Genomic DNA, 19,544 nt, shown 5'->3' with positions numbered 1-19,544 from the left:
AGAAACTTATATACAACTGTATAAGGTTGTATACAAAGTCACTAAAATAATCAACTTTCCATATACATCTATATACGATTGTATATGTTTGTATATGATTGTATATGATTGTATATGGTTGTATATGGTTGTATATGGTTGTATATGGTTGTATATGGTTGTATACAAATCGTTTTTCCCGGGTTCTCAAAGAGAGAGCTTATTTAAACCAATAAATGCAGGATTCGTACTTCAATAATGGTTGAAAAAAAATTGTTTACTTTAAAATTTCAATTAACAATACTTCACAAAAGACGTTATTTCAAAAATTGTTATTTTTGCATTCTGGTACAGCACATTTCACTATTTTACTGCCCGTGTAGGAATCGCCAAGCATGGAAACATGGCCATACACTGGCCGATAAACGGCAGCCCATGATTGGTAGCCAAGCAAGGGCCATTAATGGAATATACTTGGCAAACGATCGGGCCATTATTGTGTTGCCAAGATTGGCAGTCTTGTCTTGGCCAACGTCTGGCCATTAATTGGCTGGCCATTTAATGGTTACCATTCATCGGCCAATTCATGGTAAATGCATTGCTGGCCATTTAATGGCTGCCGTTCATTGGCCGATCCTTGGCAAATTCATGGCTGGCCATTTAATGGCTGCCGTTCATTGGCCGATCCTTGGCAAATTCATGGCTGGCCATTTAATGGGTACCATTCATCGGCCACCATGGCAAATATTATTGGCCATTTAATGCTACCGTTCATCGGCCAATTCATGGTACCATGGCTGGCCATTTAATGGCTACTGTTCATCGGCCAATTCATGGCAAATTCATGGCTGGCCATTAATGGCTACCGTTCATCGGCCAATTAATGGCAAATTCATGGCTGGCCATTTAATGGCTACTGTTCATCGGCCAATTCATGGCAAATTCATGGCTGGCCATTAATGGCTACCGTTCATCGGCAAATTCATGGGTGGCCATTTAATGGCTACTGTTCATCGGCCAATTCATGGCAAATTCATGGCTGGCCATTTAATGGCTGCCGTTCATCGGCCAATTCATGGCAAATTCATGGCTGGCCATTTAATGGCTGACGTTCATCGGCCAATTCATGGCAAATTCATGGCTGGCCATTAATGGCTACCGTTCATCGGCCAATTAATGGCAAATTCATGGCTGGCCATTTAATGGCTACTGTTCATCGGCCAATTCATGGCAAATTCATGGCTGGCCATTAATGGCTACCGTTCATCGGCCAATTCATGGCAAATTCATGGCTGGCCATTAATGGCTGCCGTTCATCGGCCAATTCATGGCTGGCCATTAATGGCTACCAACCATCAGCTAATTTTTGACAAACAAAAAAACAAGACAATAGAAAAAAAAAAATTTAACAATGGAGCATTAAAATTAAATGAATAAATAAATATATTTGTATTTGAATAATCATCTTCAAAAAAGTCTACCAAGTCTACGAGTGAACTTAATTACTACAAGTGAACAAAAAACTTCCGAAATATATATATCGCGCTCGTGGCTCAGTTAGTTAAAGCATAGGTTTAGTGTAGGTTTAGGTTTTCGGTCGAGAGTTCGCGCCCGGCGAGAGGCAGGAAAAAAAAAACATTTATTATAAAAAAAAACAGAGTTGGACTCGATAATCTATATATATGCAATTGAAAAAAAAAATATTTTTTTTATTTTTATTTATAAAAAAATTGATTTCGCAAGTAATGGGCCAATCTTGGCAAATGTTAATGGGCCAATCTTGGCAAATTTTAATGGGCCAATCTTGGCAAATGTTAATGGGACAATCTTGGCAAATTTTAATGGGCCAATCTTGGCAAATGTTAATGGGCCAATAATGGCAGCCAATATTAGAATGGTGTAACGCGCCAGGCCCGGCGTATGAGTGGCCCATTAATGGCAGCCCATTAATGGCAAAATTTCGCCATGCATCGGCCGTTGCATGGCCGTGTTGTAGTCTCCTACACGGGTGGATACCTGTTACACACATTAAAAATAAATGAAATAATTTTTAATTAATATAGAAAACAATATATAACATATGAACACGATAGAATAACAACTATTCAATAATTTTAATTGAATCATTACAATTAGATTTTAACAACAAATACAACTCTACTACATGTCAGATTAAATTATATTTACTAAATTGGTCATATACTGTAATCTATCACTTTTTTAATTGAAGCCACTTGGTTTATATTAGTTTGCACTTTTTTTTGCCTTTTTTTTCACGCTGTCGCTTTATTTATGACAAAACTCATCAACAATAACAAATAACAATAACAAGAGTCCATGATGGACGTCATATTTGAGACAGAGATCTCTGAATGTTTCCGTAAAATTTCCATCACTTTCGAGAGAAAAATTATCTATGGCTAGGGTGTTAATTTACGGCATTTACGGGTGTTTTATTTTTTTAGCGTTTTGAGCAACAAAGGCGGAGCTCACCAGAGCCAATCACCGTATGCACGGGTGATTTTAAATATTTAATTTTATTTTTAATATAATGAGGATATATACTAATAATTAAAGGTTATTGTTTATATTCCATTACTCAATAAGTATACTCAAGAAAGTTTTTGTTGCGAAAGAATTTCATTATTTATTAATTATTTTAAACAAATAAAAAGCTATTGACGAATGGCTAAGGAATGGATGTAGCTTACTTATTAAATTATTTAAATTAAATTAATTTCAATTATTTAAATAAATAAAAAGCTACTGACAAATGGCTAAGAAGAAGATGCGACTAACCAATCAATTTCGAAAGTAGCCAAAAAAATTAACTGGCCAGTCATCTGTTTTTCTTAGCCATTTTTCCTATAGCTTTTTATTTATTCAAATCGATAAAAAACTATAAGAAAAATGGCTCAGGGAAGAATGAAGCTTACTTGTTAATTTTTAAACAATTAATTTAGCCAAAGAAATTAACAGGTAAGCAAGATCTTTTCCTTAGCCATTTGTTAACCCTGGTGAAAAACATCTGGCAGATTCTACAAAAAATGACAAAGTCTGTCAGATTCTGTCAAATTCTATCAGCCGAATATTCGGCTTCCAACAGTCTGCCAGATTGGTACAAAAAGAAACTTCGGGAAACTCACCATTTTCCTGATAGTCATCCAGACTGGAAAATAATAGAGGACCGGTTATATACCGCCACCCACCGTTACCTTTCATTGTTTCCGAATTTCCTGATCTTTCTGCTTGGAAATTGGTGTTACCGCGCGAACATTATGAACAGGCAGTCTTAGAGTGTCATAACCCACACCGGACATATAAGAATCGATAAGACTTATCGTCGGGTGTCCACCCAGTACTATTGGCCAAATATGTTTCGGGTAGTATCCGCGATAGTATCACAATGTGAGATTTGCCAGAAGACCAAATCTGACGCAGCTAAACCGCGTGGGCTAATGGGCAAACGACTCATTCAAGAACCCTGGTCAGTAATCGCGGCTGATATCATGGGACCGTTGCCACGCTCTCGGACCGGTAAAGCCTACCTCTTGGTGATCCAAGACCAGATGACTAAATACATGTAGTTAGTCTCCTTACGTGTTGCCACGGGAAGATATATTCGAGAACAACTCGAGGATTTAGTAATTTTTCGTCATGGAGTCCCCCGCGTATTAATTACGGATAATGGCACCGAGTTCGTAAATAAAGAATCGTTAGCAACGTGGGCAGGGATAACCTTACAGACCACACCACCCTATCATCCACAGGCCGATCCGGTGGAAAGGGTTAACCGAAGCCTTAAAACTATGCTGAGAGCCTACTTGGATGGAAATCACCAAGATTGGGGATACTCACCTACGGAATTTCGCTTTGCGTACAATACGGCCTATCATGATGCGCTAATGACGAATCCTGCATTTGCCAATTCAGGTAGAGAACTCCGTCCACCCAATTCACTTCGGGGGGAATTCGAGGGTGAAACCACTTTAGTCCCTATACCCATAGAGAAGTGGAACGAGCGAATGAGGCGCCTGAACACACTTCGTCAGGCTTGAACCTTTGCTCGGGGAGAGGCGACAGAAAGGCAGGCCAACCAGTATAACGCGCGACACCGCAACGTAAAATTTTCGGAAGGTCAATTAGTGCTAAGGAAGACTCACACGCTTTCTAGTGCAATTAAGCGTTACTCAGCCCACTTGGAAAAACCATATGAGGGCCCTTATGTTATAACACGCAAACTCTCACCCAATCGCTATGAATTGACCGATTTTACTGGTAAATCCTTAGGCCAAGTCGCGATTTTCGATCTGAAACCATGGGTATCACGAGCCAAGTTGGACCCTCCTGTAACTATTTAATCACCACTAACTCTGGGATTCCTTTTTATTGGTAGATGAAGCAGTTGAAATCAATTCGTAAACCAGTCAAGAAGGCCGGCAAGTGGGAGACGCAAACCAATCTCGGGGAAGAATCTACAAGCCTTGTCAGACTCCATGAAAGGACGTAGACTTTTGGACAGCGATAGCGGGAGTGAACCTGAAGAAGCTTCAGGCTCTGCTGAAGAAGTACAGGGGCGATCCCCAACACCAATTGTACTAGTGGAATCCCTGGAACCATATCGTCGGGAGCTAGAGTTAATCCGGATTTGATTTCAGCGATTTCCGAGATCTGCAAGAAATACATCGTGGAAACACAAGAGCAACAGCTGGTAGCGAAAGAACTTGGTGAAAACTTTGAATTCATCAACTTGGCAGGCATGGAAGCACCAGCATTGAACCACGCAGTCGGAGTGTCAGAGGAAGCAGATCTGGTTGTTGAGGAAAATAAGGAAACGACGCCACTGATTGGTCCAGCTTTATCAAGTCCCGCTGGAGACACACTCGACTGCACACCAGGGACGGATTCGGACTTGTGTTCAGACTTGTTCCGTTTTGATAATCAAAGTTCAGATCCATTGGGGAGATTAACCTCTATCAACTCCGACTACAAACCTACCATCGTGTCAGTGCAGAATACCTCGTTGGATTTACAACCATACCAGACCAGCTCATCAGACGTACCAGGTTTGATACTGGGCAAAACGGGTAGTACACCCAAGAAGTCCAAAGAGAAAACCCCATCAGTTGTCAATCCCGCTGGAAAAATTAACCTTTGGTTTTGGTATTCCTCCAATTGATTCACCAGCTGTTGAATTGCCACCACCGCAGTTGGAAGATACTAGACCTGTTGTTCTACCAGGGAAAATTGATCATGCACCAAACCAGTTGACACTTGGCCAAGCTTCGCCAGTCACGACACTATCACAAGAAGCTCCACCCACCTTAATATCTGTAGTTACTTTAATGAACAAGACCACCGACTTGCTACCAACTTCAGCAGGTGCTATTAAAAAGATACTTAAACACGCCTCTCATTCTTCAAACGAGTCAAGCTCGAAAGGCAGTGCCAAGTGGAGTAAAAAGCCACATTGCTATAAGTGTCGTGCATACACTTACGCTACCTTCCAATGCACAAGGCTAGACAGTGAAGGCAGAGCACCAAAGAAAGAACAACTACCGATACCATCCCGGACCGGTTAAAGTAAGAAAAATTCGGCACCACGATCAGCTGAGGTGATTACAGCTAGTCCACATGCGGTAACCTGGGAATCTGGCTACTCTAGAAATCAGTGGGGTTACATTGTCCCAGCAGTTCCATCTGAAGTGAGTGGAACTCACCCTTACTGGGATCAGTGTGCCCCAAAGATTCATACTCAGGAGGATTACATTGGCTGGGCTCAACCCACGTATGCAGACGATCCATTCTGCCAAGGATCCAGGTTCTACTATCATCCACCATGCATGGTGCCAACTTGCCAATTCCGGGGAAAGTAGAACAAAGTTTGGTAAATCGGGGAAAAACCCCTTTGGTATTATATTGATGTTGTGTGAGTTGGTTAGCATAGCTTAAGTCATGCTACGTTCATTTGACTGTTCGGGGTTAACCCCTATTTTGAAAAGATTGAAAAGAGAGACTTGTAAAACTAGCTCAAAGTTTTGTATTCGGGGACAATCCCCATTTTTATATTACATGAGAAAGGAGAAAAGACTTAAAGCTGGTCGGTTGAACCACAGCTATATAAATAAGGAACCAATGTACCTCACTAATTCATTATAATTAAAAGAAGAATAATTTTGTACCTTGAATTTTTGTCCGTATTGTTGTTTCTCCCTATTCAGTTTGTTTCAGGAAAAACTACGCTAAGGATACAACTGAGGATCATGGAAGTGTCAAGGATAGCCAAGCTGAGTTTCGTTCACCGTCGTTGAGTCTTTGGGGGGGGCTGTAACGAGATTTTCTCGTTGGCCTTATAAACCCAGATAATATATTTTCTTTCGACTCTTCGCCGTTGCATTATATTTTTTTTTATATATTTTATTTGTTTATTATTATTATTTTTTTTTAGAGAACCACATCGGATACTCTCGGCACAAATGTATTAGTCTGTGATACTTCATTTTTTTTATAGCTTATTTATCGTTATTTTACGTTAGATCCCTGGTAAAAATATTTCTCCGTGATTTCTCCTAAATGTCTCCATGATTACTTTGAATTCCTCCCAAATTGAACCATGCGGAGAAATAAGTGGCGAAAGATATCAAAATTTTTTTCTGAATTTTCTCTGAATTTTACCGCAGAGAAATTCTTCCGAAATCAACGATGAGGAGAAATTTTTCCACTCATTTCCTCAAATTGGTCAATTTGATTGAACGATCACGGGAGTTTTATAGATCAAATAACTCAGGTATATCAACTTTTTTTAAAAAAAAAATCTTCGAATTTTTATTTTTTTCAAAACAAATGAATATCATCATGCGTTGCGTTATGTAACAATTAATAATTCGTCGTTTTTTTTTGGAAAAATTAAAAATTGAAAAAGTTGGAAAAAAGTTGAACAAATGGTGGAAAAAAGTTGGAGAAATTTGTTCGCCATTTCTTCAACTGTGTGAAAAAATTTTTTCTAAAATCAATGATGAGAAGAAATTTTTCTTTCGTTTCTCCGAATCAACTTGGGCGAAGGAACGTTTGGAAATATTTTTCCGCGAAAAAAAACACCCGTGAAGAAACGTGTGGAAAAAACAATTTTACCGCTAACAAACTCTTCCGAAATGAACGATGAGGAGAAAATTTTTCCACTCATTTCGGTTATCTGCATTCGGGTCACTTTGGGAGAAATTCGGAAAAATTCGGAGAAATATATTGACCAGGGATGTTATTCAAAGTTTCTCACATGTGCTCTTGTCAGAGTTAATGTATACATAAGCCAATTTGTTAAGCCAACCAAATTAATTAGTAATCTTTATTAATTCCTTAGCGATATTTGCAATACTAAATTGAAATAATTGTTGTAAATCTTATAAATTTTTATTATTTAATCCCAAAATAAATTAATAAATTAATTGTAAATAGCAGGGTAGCGTTTGATAGCTGGCCGATCAGGGCCTCGGCCTGAGCCAACAGAAAGACAACTTGATAAATCGAAAACTCACTATGAAAAAAACCTATTTAAATATTTTGAATTACAATGGACTCTACGAATATATGAAATAAACCATGATGAAAAATTGGCCGGTTTTTTCGCCTCGGCCAGCTATCGAACGCTCTTCAGTAGAAAGTAGGTGCTTTCTTTTGTGTATTTATTCTTTTTCCTGTTTATTTGCACGCATGCGCAATTGAATGCGCAGTCAGCAAAAAGTCAGTTTGCAACAGCGTAGGACATGAGGGGGAGGATCAGCCATGTTTTAATTCTTATTTTTTAAGAATTATTCGTTCGACGCCACTGTTCTCCCATCAAGATTGCATGACAAGTGCATGTGCATGATCATGCGCATTAAAGTGAAAAAAAAATAAATACATACACTAGTAGGTGCTTTCTTTTGTGTATTTATTTTTTTTTCTGTTTATTTTTGCGCTTGCGCAGTTAAATGCGCAGTCAGCAAAAAGTCAGTTTGCAACAGCGTAGGACAGGAGCGGCTGAATCAGCCATGTTTCCATTCTTATTTTTTTTAAATTATTTGTTCGACGCCACTGTTCTCTCCTCAAGTTTGCATAACATGCGCATTAAAGAGAAAAAAAATAAAAAAACACAAAAGCAAGCACCTAATAGGTGCTTTCTTTTGTGTATTTATTTTTTTTCACTTGAATGCGCATGATCATGCACATGCGCATATTATGCAAACATGAGGAAAGAGCAGTGGCGTCGAACAAATAATTCTCAAAAAATGAAAATTAAAACATGGCTGATCCAGCCTCTCATGTCCTACGCTGTTGCCAACTGACTTTTTGCCGACTGCGCATTCAATTGCGCATGCGCGAAAATAAACAGGAAAAAAAATAAATACACAAAAGAAAGCACCTAATGAAAAAAAAAATGTACGATCATAAGGTGCGCAGTATAAGTCGACGCAGGTTTGTGGCTCCGTCTTTTGGTGGTTAAAAACAGTTAAAAAAATATCGTCGTCTCTTTCGCTTTTCGTCACTCTTCGTTCAAAAACAACGCACGCGTCTGGCACTCTGAGTGCAATTCGGAAGATCACTTACATTAAGGCTTGTGGCCACTAGCATAGTTTTTCGACCAAGTTCTATGCCATAGCGCTATGGAAGGAAAAGTTCACATATGACGGCTATAGGGCGGCGTTTTAGTCGTTTCTTGAAATTGTTTCAGCTGTACCAACTTGCTTACAAACACATAAAAGATAAATAAAAATATAACCTTTTTTATTTGTTGACAATTTGATATTTTGACAGTCAATCATTATATATATATGTACTATACATGTGTAAATATAAACAAAGAAATTTATTAACAACGCTAACCATCGTTGTTGTATTTTTTTAATGTTGGCTGTATCAAAAAAAACTAGTGTGAAGTTAGCGGTTCTATGCTGAAAATGCTGCAGTCCAATTCACAGGGCAAATTTTTTACAATTTAGGGCTTTTTTTTGCCGGTGATGGCGCTTGTCAAATTTTTTTTATATAGATTTCACATACAAAAGCTCTACAAGCGCCGCCAGTAGAGGAAAAAAGCCCTAAATTGTAATGCCCTGCACCCGTATTCACGGGGCAAAATTGTTCTCATTAGGGCTTTTTTTTTCCGCTGATGGCGCTTGACAAAATTTTTTTTATATAGATTTCATATAGAAAAGCTCCACAAACGCCACCATCGGAAAAAAAACGCCCTAATGAGAACATCCTCTGAATACGGGTACTGTGAATTGGACTGCTGAAAAATGCTGCATGCAGCATTTTTTCAACATAGTTCTCGGCCATGGTAGAAAGATAGCCGTTATTAGGCTTTTTCTCTGACGGCACCAGAAGCTTTTCTATGTAAAATCTATATAAAAAGTTCACAAGCGCCGCCATCGGAAAAAAAAAGCCCTAATGAGAACATCCTCTGAATACGGGTGCAGGTATGGCAGTAGTCCATGCTTTTTTCGTCGCGTTCTGCGCAGCCTTATTTTTTCAACCAATCAACAACGCGCCATCGAGCTGTTTTGCTTTTCTTTCTAACACGCAATCTCTATTATTGGGAAACGCACAATTCACCACGACGTCTGGTGGTAAATTTCTGGAAACTACCTCTTCCAGTCATTCGTATGTGGTATACATAGTATATATGCTAAATTATTAAACAAATAATATTTTTACAAATAGTTTGAAATGTCTGGTACAAAATTTTCACCAAAACTGATTAAAAAAAAAAAAAAACAAGACTTTACGTTTCTGGGTGCAACAGTTATTCCAGGAGAAATAGAGATCTGAGTTTCTATGCATTTTCGAGGTTAGACAAACAACAACCTGTCAAAGTAAAATCACATTTTGATAATATATCAAGTGGCAAACACATGATACCTTTATCACTTGAATCAATTTTACACCAATACTCGTAATATGTTCCGCATATATAATACGATTTTCTTCAAGGAAATTTCGTGAGGAATTCGTTTTTCGTGCCCATGAAAGTATATGCTCAATAGTTAATAACATTTTTTTAATAAACAATAAAATTCTATGCTAATGGGATATACTTGACTGGAAGTCATTAGTTTCTTTTTTTGCCAACTGCTTACAGCGATTGGCCACGCCCACAGTGCGTTTCCCAATAAGAGCCCCTCTCTCTAACATACTGTTTTGACAACTATTTTTTATATTGTTGTAAATACTAATAAATATATGTGGAGCATGTTTATAAAAAATCAGAAAAATAAAAAAACCAAGACAGTTTAACAAATAAATTATAATATTTTCATTATTGTTGTTTTTTTTATGCCACAAACAATGGAGGTTGTGTTGTATTTATTATACTTGGATTTATTTATTTAATATAAATAAATTTACTTATTTTGATGTATGTGAATCATTATAAAATATACCAAATCTAGTTGAATAAATATGATAACTTTTGAAAAATTTTAAAAAAACTTGAAAATTTTCTTAACAAATTTGTATCGCGCGCGCATAAAGTCTTCCATTTTTGTGGCGAGAAGGCGACCTTTTGATTGGTCGATTTACAGCGGCCAAACCAGGCTGCGCACTGCCATACCTGTATTATTTCTACCCACTGAAGTATAATAAAACTGGAAGCCGAACTTCGTGTCGCCGAGAGAGAAACTCAATGGTTGGCCTGTTGTCCTTGTCGGTACAGTCACGTCAACTATAATTGGTTGAGACTACTGAAATATAATGTAACTTTTATACCGTGTAGTACTAGTTTGTTTTGACGTTGACTGTACAAGATTTAATGTGCGCATGCGTGAGTGAGAGGGAAAGCCAACCAATATATTGCTATCTCTGGCGACACTCCGTGCATTGGCTAAGCATAGGAGTTCACCTTCCAGTTTTATTATATTTCAGTGTTTCTACCATGGTTCTCGGCGGCCATTTTCTAGTAAATTTCTAGTTAGATATAGTGACACAAGTGCTATGGCATAGAACTTGGTCGAAAACGAAAAACTATGCCTTCACACTATCACACTTCATCATATATGTTCTGTTGACTGTCAAATGAATGAAGTTATGATTTATTCAAATACATTTTATTATTGACATTATAACAATAACTTTGTTTTTTAATTATTGAAAGATATTACAAATTGTTATAGTGAATTATGGGACAACAAAGTTGTTATTTGTGTTTTAGAAATTCAAGAAAAAACAAAGATTTAACATTCCATAAGTAAGTAAATATTTGCAAATATTGTATTAGTATTCTTCTATTTTTTAATATCCAGTGGAAAAAAAAATCCCGCTAATATCCCGTTATTGACTCAATTATCCCTCAAATATCCCGCAAATTATTTGTATCGTTACTATTGATGATTGTTGAAACGCACTCTTTGTATATTCCGTTTATGTATTTTTAAAGAAAAATATTTTGTGACTGTATATTGGCGGGTTGTTGGTGTGATACATAATAATCCGCCAAAATTTTGTGGCGGGATTTACAACCCGTTTGTATGTTGTTGCGGGATATTGACGGATACATAACCCCCTAATGGGTCAATTACGGGATATTGGCGGGATTTTTTTTTTCACCAGGGATGTACACCTGACGGCTGACAGACCTGCAATATGCCAGTAAACCGTCATAATTATAATATTATATATAACTACAATATCTACAATATTGAGCTGTCATCGAATCTTCAAGTGTATCATGGCTACATATTGTCAACATATCATTCAACATTACCCGCCCAAGGAAAAATCGTCAGATCAAATTAGATCTAATTTCATCTGAGCTGGATCTAATTTGATCTGGCTCAGATAAGATTTGATCTTATCAAGACCAGATCTGACTAGATCAAACTTAATCTTATCAAGACTAGATCTGACTAGATCAAACTTAATCTGCGCTCAGATCAAATCTTATCTGACCAGATCTGACTACATCAAACTTGATCCGGACTCAGATCAAATCTTATCTAACCAGATCAAACTTGATCTGTTTAGATCTGACTAGATCTAATTTGATAAAACTTGATCTGCACTCGGATCAAACTAGATCAAGGGTGAATGAATGTTTAAGAAGACAAATTTTTTTTACGTCTCGTAATTCACGCAGGTAAAGCTCTGAATTTCACACCAGAAGTACTGAGTTCAAGTCCGAGTAATGTCGATTATTTATCGTAAAAATATATAATTCTTAATTGGATTTCATTAAAACTATAAGAAAAACCAAATTGTTTAATCGAGCATAGACTAATTTGAAATTATTGTCATTAAATTAATAAATTTTTATCCAGATCAAGTCAGATCAAGTCAGATCAAACCAGATTAAGTCAGATCTGAAATTGTCCAATAATCTTTATGCTGGAGAATTCATCATACTTATAATTATTGAAATATATTCGTAACTTAAATAAAAAAAATATATATATATTCCTGAGTATATTATATAATTATGATAAATTCTCCACTATAAATTAATAATTATTATAATCTGTATATTTTTCTGTAGATGTTGTATATCGATAGTGATCGACAAAGATGTGGAAAAATATGACATCTTCAACGATCGTCTACTTTATTCCCGGGTAGTTTCATTCTTGTTTTTTTTTTCTAAAGATTTCCAAAAGATTCTGGTTTATGCCAAAAGTGGAAAGAAGCTTGTGGACTCGACGCCGAAGATGATGTGTCCGGCTTTCATATATGTTCAAACCATTTCCATGAGGATATTAAAAAAAAGTTTATTATCTATGGAAAAAAACCAATGATAAAGTTATCGGCTGGATCAGTACCGTCAATTTCCGTGCCGTTCCCGCCTCAATTGACTTGTGTTATTGAACCCAGGTGTCTATCACCAGATGGACAGTCTGTGATGGACAGCAGTCAGAATTCACTTGATACATTAAACAAGGCTTATAGTACAAGTGCAAACCTTGAAGATAATCAGCTACTAAGTGATGCATCTATTAACTGCCAAGAAGTAGCCTTGTCAACAGAAATACCTAATGAAGACACTAATACACGCTGTAAGTTGTAATTGCTATATATGTTATTATTGTATTTTAACAATTCTATAATTTAAGTATATTAGAATAAATACTGACAAATAATATTATTTTATCCAGGTAATACACCTGTTACCCATAATACATCATTGTATAATGGTAGTGATGATACTACGACAGATGTTAATCAACAAAATTATACTGACAATCAAGGTAAGAGTTGTTGACAATTTTTTTTGTTTACTAACTCAAATTTTTTTTTATCTTTTTAATTATGGTTACAGATTTTCTTGATAATAATAGTTTATGCAAAAAACGTCGACGTTTTGAACCATTGTATACGAAGGAAATAGAATTATCAGATTTTAGTACTCCAAAAAGAGCACGTCGAGTCATTCAGATGGTAAAAAAAGAAAACGAAAAACTGTCTCATAAAAACAAATCACTTTTGAGACAAAATAAATATTACAAAAATAAAATTAAAACTTACGAAGACCTGATCAGTCATTTGAAAAAACAACATTTAATGTCAAAACAAATGGAATTATCAATGGTAAAGTATGATTCTTCATCTGATCAGGATCAATAGGAGATTAAAGACAACTACTGACTTCCTGCTTTTACACTAAAAATTTAGATTTATTACGTCACACTTAATAAGCTAGTGATATAAAAATATTAGCTTTTACAACAATTTTCATTTACTTTAAATTTATTTTTATATCAATTTTATAATTGTAGATATAAAAATCTGTGGTTATTACTCGTAAAAAAAAGAGCGAAAGAGACGACGATATCGTCTGCGCTCTTAACTAGTTCAGCGAAACGGTTTATTGAAAACATAAGACGTTAGCAATATAGTAGTATTACATATATGCTATGGCACCACTCAGTTAATATAAATAAATGACCGGCGCTCATTGCCATTGCATATTTGGCGCTTGAAAGCAGTATCTAAAACAAATTGGCTCAAGTCAAGAACTTGGCTAGTAGTGGATCATCTATCCTTCAAAGAGTTCGAATGCAAATTTGAAAGCAACCATGGAATTTTTGTGACGTGTGTCTTGACATGGAGACATTTGTCCAAAAATTACTAGCTGACATTGCCGATTGTAACTGTAGGTCAGTAGCAGTTTAAAGTCTGAAGCCGGATTGTTCTTATGCAGAGTCTTTCTGAAAGCAGGCGTTGTGGTCTCGTCATGCCTCTCGACTGGTTCACGTCTCTTATAATCTAGTTAAAAAAAAATTTAATACTCCGTTAAAAAAAGCGTAACCTGAGAAATTTGTCAGAGATTTTAATAATTGGCAATTTTTTTTTGTTTACCAGTTTTATGATACTTTTCACAAAATAAAAAAACTCAAAAATTAATAATAAACAGCTGTAATATTTTGTTTTATTTATTTTTTTTTTGTTATCAAGTGTATCAATTAATTACTCCAACAGGAAACATGATATCCATCAATTTATTTTTTTGAGATGGTACTTTTAATTGTGATATTTCTTGCATTCAGAATTTAATGCAATTTTTGTAGTTTATCTGCGTTAAATAGTTTAATATTTTCGTCCATAAACTGAAGACAAATTAGAAGTTGAATTTTATCCATTATTCAAAGATTGTTATCTTACAAATATATATATATTTTTAAATGTATATTTAAATAATTATTATTAGTGAAATAATTGTAAATTACCTTGAAGGAAATCGATAGCCAAATTAGTGCCTGCAGATATGTAAAACATATGATGGTTTATTATTATTAAAAAAAAGTATTGATAATTAGAGAAATAAAAAAAAAAAAAAAAAATGAAATGATATTTATGTTGAACCTTTCCATTAATTATATTTTATAATAAACTATTGAGAAATATTATTTTCAAGTTTTTAAGCATATTTGAGACTTGATTTAAGTCAGCATTGCTTATAAAAATTAACAAACAAAAAACAATGAGCACATTTATATTTGCTTCATTGCTATTTCTTTTACTTTCTGTACTTATATATATTCAATAATTTTTTTACTTATATTTGAAAATAGTATGCCTATTATATATATATATAATTATTTATGATAATAATTAAGATATGTATAATTGTCTTTGAAAGTTGAACACTGTAAAGCTTTTTAACTATGGAGTTTGATTTCTCTCGTCTGCATTGATCGGCATGAAGATCATATGTTAGACATTCATATGCCTCTATGTATTAATTCACAATAAAAATATTGCAATATTGCATGCATAATATAAATTTGTCGACTGCCAAGATTAAATTCAAACAATTTTTATTTAATTATTTATAAATTTGAAAATTGGATTCACTTTTGGTATTTATGAGCAGAATTAATTTTTCAACGTAAACTTTCATTTTCAGCTTTTTTTTTTATATGTTTACAGAAATCAAAACACAAATAATGTTTAAAATTGTATAGAACAGACTGTTTATTAAACACACTACATTTACTGATAGCTTAAAATATTACCAGAACATTTATTTGGTAGCCTTGTAGATTATAAAGTATTTAATAAACAGAATACAAACAAAAATGTTATTAATAAAATTTTAATTGAAAAATGAGTTAACCAAAAGTAATAGAACGAAAACAATCCAAGGTACATAATAGTTTAATTTTCTGGTATTTCTACTGGAAATAACGCTCCCCAGTTCTTTTCTACTGCGGTAGAAATCAATTTGTCCTTTGCATAAAGTTCTGCATCCTTCAAGACTTTAATAAAGTCTCCGTTTTCCGATAATCCCATTTTTTCAAAGATTTCGTCTCTATAGTCTTCTGAGACAACTTTTGATTGAAATGCAGTAATATGATACGATATTAATAATGATATTGGCGTAAGCTTCTTGGGTTGAGTTTGATGTATAACCAAATCATTGCGATAATTAATCCAAATGATAAGGTGGTGAAGTGTTTCACCCTTTTTTGTTGGCATCACTGATGCAAAGCACCTGGAGAGGACTACTTTAGGAACAGGTAATTCACCAAAGTAAGATGGAATCTCCATAATGGCTTTTCCAATACCTTGATAGAATAAGTTTACTGTAACCTGAGGAAAACAAGCAGCAACTCTTGGAAGAGTCACTGTGTCTGGACTATTTCTAAGTTCAACCCTATTATCAGAAGTAGAAACGTTGTACTTGTAAACCAGGTAAGTCAAAACCTTAGATAATGCTTTTGTTGATTTGTTGATGATCTTCTTGACATTAGATCCCCTCGTCAACAAAATTATAATCAGCCAATTCATTTCATCTGCAAATTCCATGTTATTCTTGAATTCCCGACCATCTTCGAATCTTGCAATCACACAATCATCAGCTGATTTATAATTAGTATAACGTTTCAACAAGACTGATATCATATGAGACGGTTCAAAGCGAACATTTTCAGGATTACTTCTATACTTATTGAACGTACAGTTAACGGTATCAACCAACCTGTTCTCATAAGACTTCGAATAATCATCAACAAGTTTTTTGAATTCTTCTGGATCCATAAACTTCACATTGCAAATGTCACTAGACGGTTTTGATAGTTGAACGTGAGAACATTCAAAATCTGCTATAATCTTATCAATAGAGGACTTGGTGGCTTTAGCAAGGTCTTCATCATGATCAGTCTCCAAAATCCCTTCAAGAAGTTGCACCTGATTTTCTCTTTCTTCCTCCTCAGCTTTTCCATTAAGCACATCGTACATGGGATTAGACATCCTTGCTATCTCGTCTGTATGCTTCTGCTAGAAGTGTTAGTTCTCCAACGCTGGGAGTTTCTTCAGCAGATCTTGAAATATATATTTTTGAAGCACTCTTTAAGCCTTCTCACTGACTGCAAAAAAAAAAAACAACTTAGTAAAAAATTATAAAGATCTAACATTTTTATTTGTATTCTGTTTAATAAGTATTTTGTAACTTACGTAATTAGACACAATAAAGTTTTTTTTATTATACACAACAATTGAATGTTGTATAATAACAATAAAAGCTTTTGGTTAACAGATTTGAGTTTCTTAGAGAGGCTTGATTGGCACTTGATGGCTTCGAGTGCTGTGAACACATGTGAACATAGTTGGGTAGGTGTGACATCAGTGGGTCATACTTAAGTATAATACGCCATATTATACAGTACGATACGTCTGAAATTTCATCTGCATACATCTAAAATGCCTCGATAATTGGGTGCATTCCTTTAAGGGAGAACGGCCCCCATTGAAGGAAATTATAAACTTCTTTTTTTATTGTGTTTTTAGATAGTTAAAATTATGATGAATCTATTAAAACAAATTTCTACGTTTCTTACAGACTTAGTTTAAGAGTTATAATGTTTATAAAAAAAATTTAACATGGGCTTTATGGGTAATGAAAAATGACCCTCCAAAACAGTAGTTATTGCAAAAAAAGTATAGACAATTATTTTGTATAGTGTTTTTGTGAATATAGAAGTAAATGAAATTATTTAGAATAGATTTACAGTTTTAGTTTTGTCAGTTACTATCTTATTGTTTAAAATACAATGAAAAAAAAAATCTTCAATTTTGTCATTATCATTTTTTTTTCTTGTCAACAAAAATTAGCAACTTAAAATTGGATTCGTGTTATAAATTTGATGGTATATTATCGACCGTCTCTAAAACGCGTCTACTTAGATCAAACGTTGCCAAATAACTCTTGTTGTGTAGGTGTGAATTTTTTTTTAATTGTGTGGGTAAAAAAAATCAAAAGTTTTCACGTCAGCGACTGGTTTTGGTACAGGCAAAAAATAGAGCTCAGGGACAAAACTTTTGGTTGATATGATACGTACCGTTCTCCCTTAATAAAAATTTTTTTTTTCGCTCTGCAATTTCGCCCTGTAATACCGACCAAAATTTCATAGGAAAAAGCTAGCTGTTTCTTGTAGTAGCAGTACTAGCACATGACATTATTTTTTTTGGCTTTCAATTATTGGTAAAATTACCTAAATAATGACTGTTCAATATTTATGTCAAACTGAAATAAAAAGAGAATTTATTTGTTGTAATTGCTTGTTATTGTCACATAGGTTGTACAGGATATTATCGTAAATGTTCAAAGTCTGGAGAATTACATAGAGAATTCTATAACTTTTGTCGTTGTTTCTGTTTCTAGTATTTAATCGGTATTACAGGGCGAAATTGCAGAGCGAAAAAAAATTTTTTATTAAAGGAATGCACCCATTTACTTTCTAAACTATTTTACTGTGTCTATCATGTAGAATTTTGTCTTGATATTCGTTTTAAAGAAGAGAAATTGGAATTCAAAAATCACTCAGAATAGCCCGGTCTAGTAACTTTTAAGTTTATTTTAATTCCTATGATTTTTTGTCTACTGTGCCGCTTCCGGCTGGTACCGAGTTCGCTCTAAAGCCGGAGAAAAGCAAAAAAAAAAAAAAATTCGAGTTTGCTCCAAACGCTTTTTTTCTAATATTCCCCTACTTTCGTTTTAAAATAAAAATCTAGTGACTAAGTAAAAAATTTATGAGCACGATATTGACAGCTTTTTTTTGTGATAGCCCGACTTTGGTCTTGAGTTTGAAAATGGGAATAGTGCGGTGGAAAAGTGAAGGGGGAACGGTAGGAGAAACGATTGGAGCGAACTCTGATTTTTTATTTTTTTCGAACGGGAGCGAACTTGGATAAACGGGTCCGCTCGAAAGAATTAACCTGCTTATTTCTCGGAAGATGGAGCAAACTCGGCAATTGCCGTCGAAAAGCAATAATTTTTTTGGTTTCTTTTTGCGCAGTTTGCTTTCTTTGTCTAACACACAGGTTTTGTATATTGAACACGGAGAAAATTTATCGCTAAGTGTTACTGTGGTGCCACATTACCAAAGAACTATCTTTTGACAATTGAAATATGTACTATCGATTTAACGAAAAAAAATTTTAGTCTTGAAAAATTAAAATGTACCATAGCGATTTTGTCATGTTTTTTTTTGCTATTTCCCGATGAAAAAATTACAACGCATAAAGAAATTTTTACATGAGGTGCAAGTCTTGGTCTGGGTTAGTTTTTTATGTTAAGGAGGTTATGCACAAATTACTCTTTTTTTAAAAAATATAATGAGAATGTTCTGAAATTTTGTACATAAGTAGATCTTTTCATTCTGAATACAACGGTATAATTATTTTCTTATGTTGATCGGTTAAATTTTTGCAATTAATTGGAAAATAATATTTAACATTGGTCTTATAGATTTCAATTTTTCGGATAGAAAAAATGATAAAATCTTGAAAAAATTACACATATACTCGAAACCGATTTTCTGGTGCGCGAAAAATTTTTTTATGTTATCGGTCAATTAATGAGTAATTAGTTATCTTTACAAAAATTAGATGTGAAGTATGGAAACACACACACTGTCATTTTTTTGCTATTTCCCGATGAAAAAATTACAACGCATAAAGAAATTTTTACATGAGGTGCAAGTCTTGGTCTGGGTTGGTTTTTTATGTTAAAGTATCATTATTCCCCTCCTGGTAACATGTCTATTCTGGCCTTTCTACAATTCGTCGTTCTTTTTATATTTTATCTAGTTTTGATTAGTTTT

The 19,544-nt window shown here is 34.7% G+C and overlaps 2 protein-coding genes across 2 annotated transcripts; one reads left to right on the top strand and one right to left on the bottom strand.

The window, feature by feature from the left end:
• Positions 1-12,594: 12,594 nt before the first annotated feature.
• Positions 12,595-15,519, top strand: LOC122855123. Its single transcript, XM_044156289.1, has 3 exons — positions 12,595-12,995; positions 13,095-13,187; positions 13,259-15,519. Exons 1-3 carry the CDS (start codon positions 12,734-12,736, stop codon positions 13,561-13,563), a joined length of 660 nt encoding a protein of 219 aa, XP_044012224.1. The 5' UTR covers positions 12,595-12,733; the 3' UTR covers positions 13,564-15,519.
• LOC122855122 lies at positions 15,520-17,029 on the bottom strand. Its single transcript, XM_044156288.1, has 2 exons — positions 16,897-17,029; positions 15,520-16,808 (listed from the first exon to the last, which is right to left on the bottom strand). The coding sequence occupies exon 2, from the start codon at positions 16,690-16,692 to the stop codon at positions 15,598-15,600; it is 1,095 nt and encodes a 364-aa protein (XP_044012223.1). The 5' UTR covers positions 16,693-16,808; positions 16,897-17,029; the 3' UTR covers positions 15,520-15,597.
• Positions 17,030-19,544: the final 2,515 nt, after the last annotated feature.

This window comes from Aphidius gifuensis, linkage group LG4 (genome assembly GCF_014905175.1).
Source record: "Aphidius gifuensis isolate YNYX2018 linkage group LG4, ASM1490517v1, whole genome shotgun sequence".
Classification (NCBI taxonomy): domain Eukaryota; kingdom Metazoa; phylum Arthropoda; class Insecta; order Hymenoptera; family Braconidae; genus Aphidius; species Aphidius gifuensis.
Note: the sequence above shows the minus strand (reverse complement) of the source record. Positions and strands in the feature narration are given on the sequence as shown.

Excerpts from the sequence above, each read along its gene's own strand:
- LOC122855123 (XM_044156289.1), top strand. The coding sequence starts at position 12,734 with ATGATAAAGTTATCGGCTGGATCAGTACCGTCAATTTCCGTGCCGTTC. Across the intron at positions 12,996-13,094 it reads TGAAGACACTAATACACGCT|GTAATACACCTGTTACCCAT; the intron begins GTAAGTTGTAAT and ends TATTTTATCCAG. Across the intron at positions 13,188-13,258 it reads AAATTATACTGACAATCAAG|ATTTTCTTGATAATAATAGT; the intron begins GTAAGAGTTGTT and ends TTATGGTTACAG.
- LOC122855122 (XM_044156288.1), bottom strand. The coding sequence starts at position 16,692 with ATGTCTAATCCCATGTACGATGTGCTTAATGGAAAAGCTGAGGAGGAA.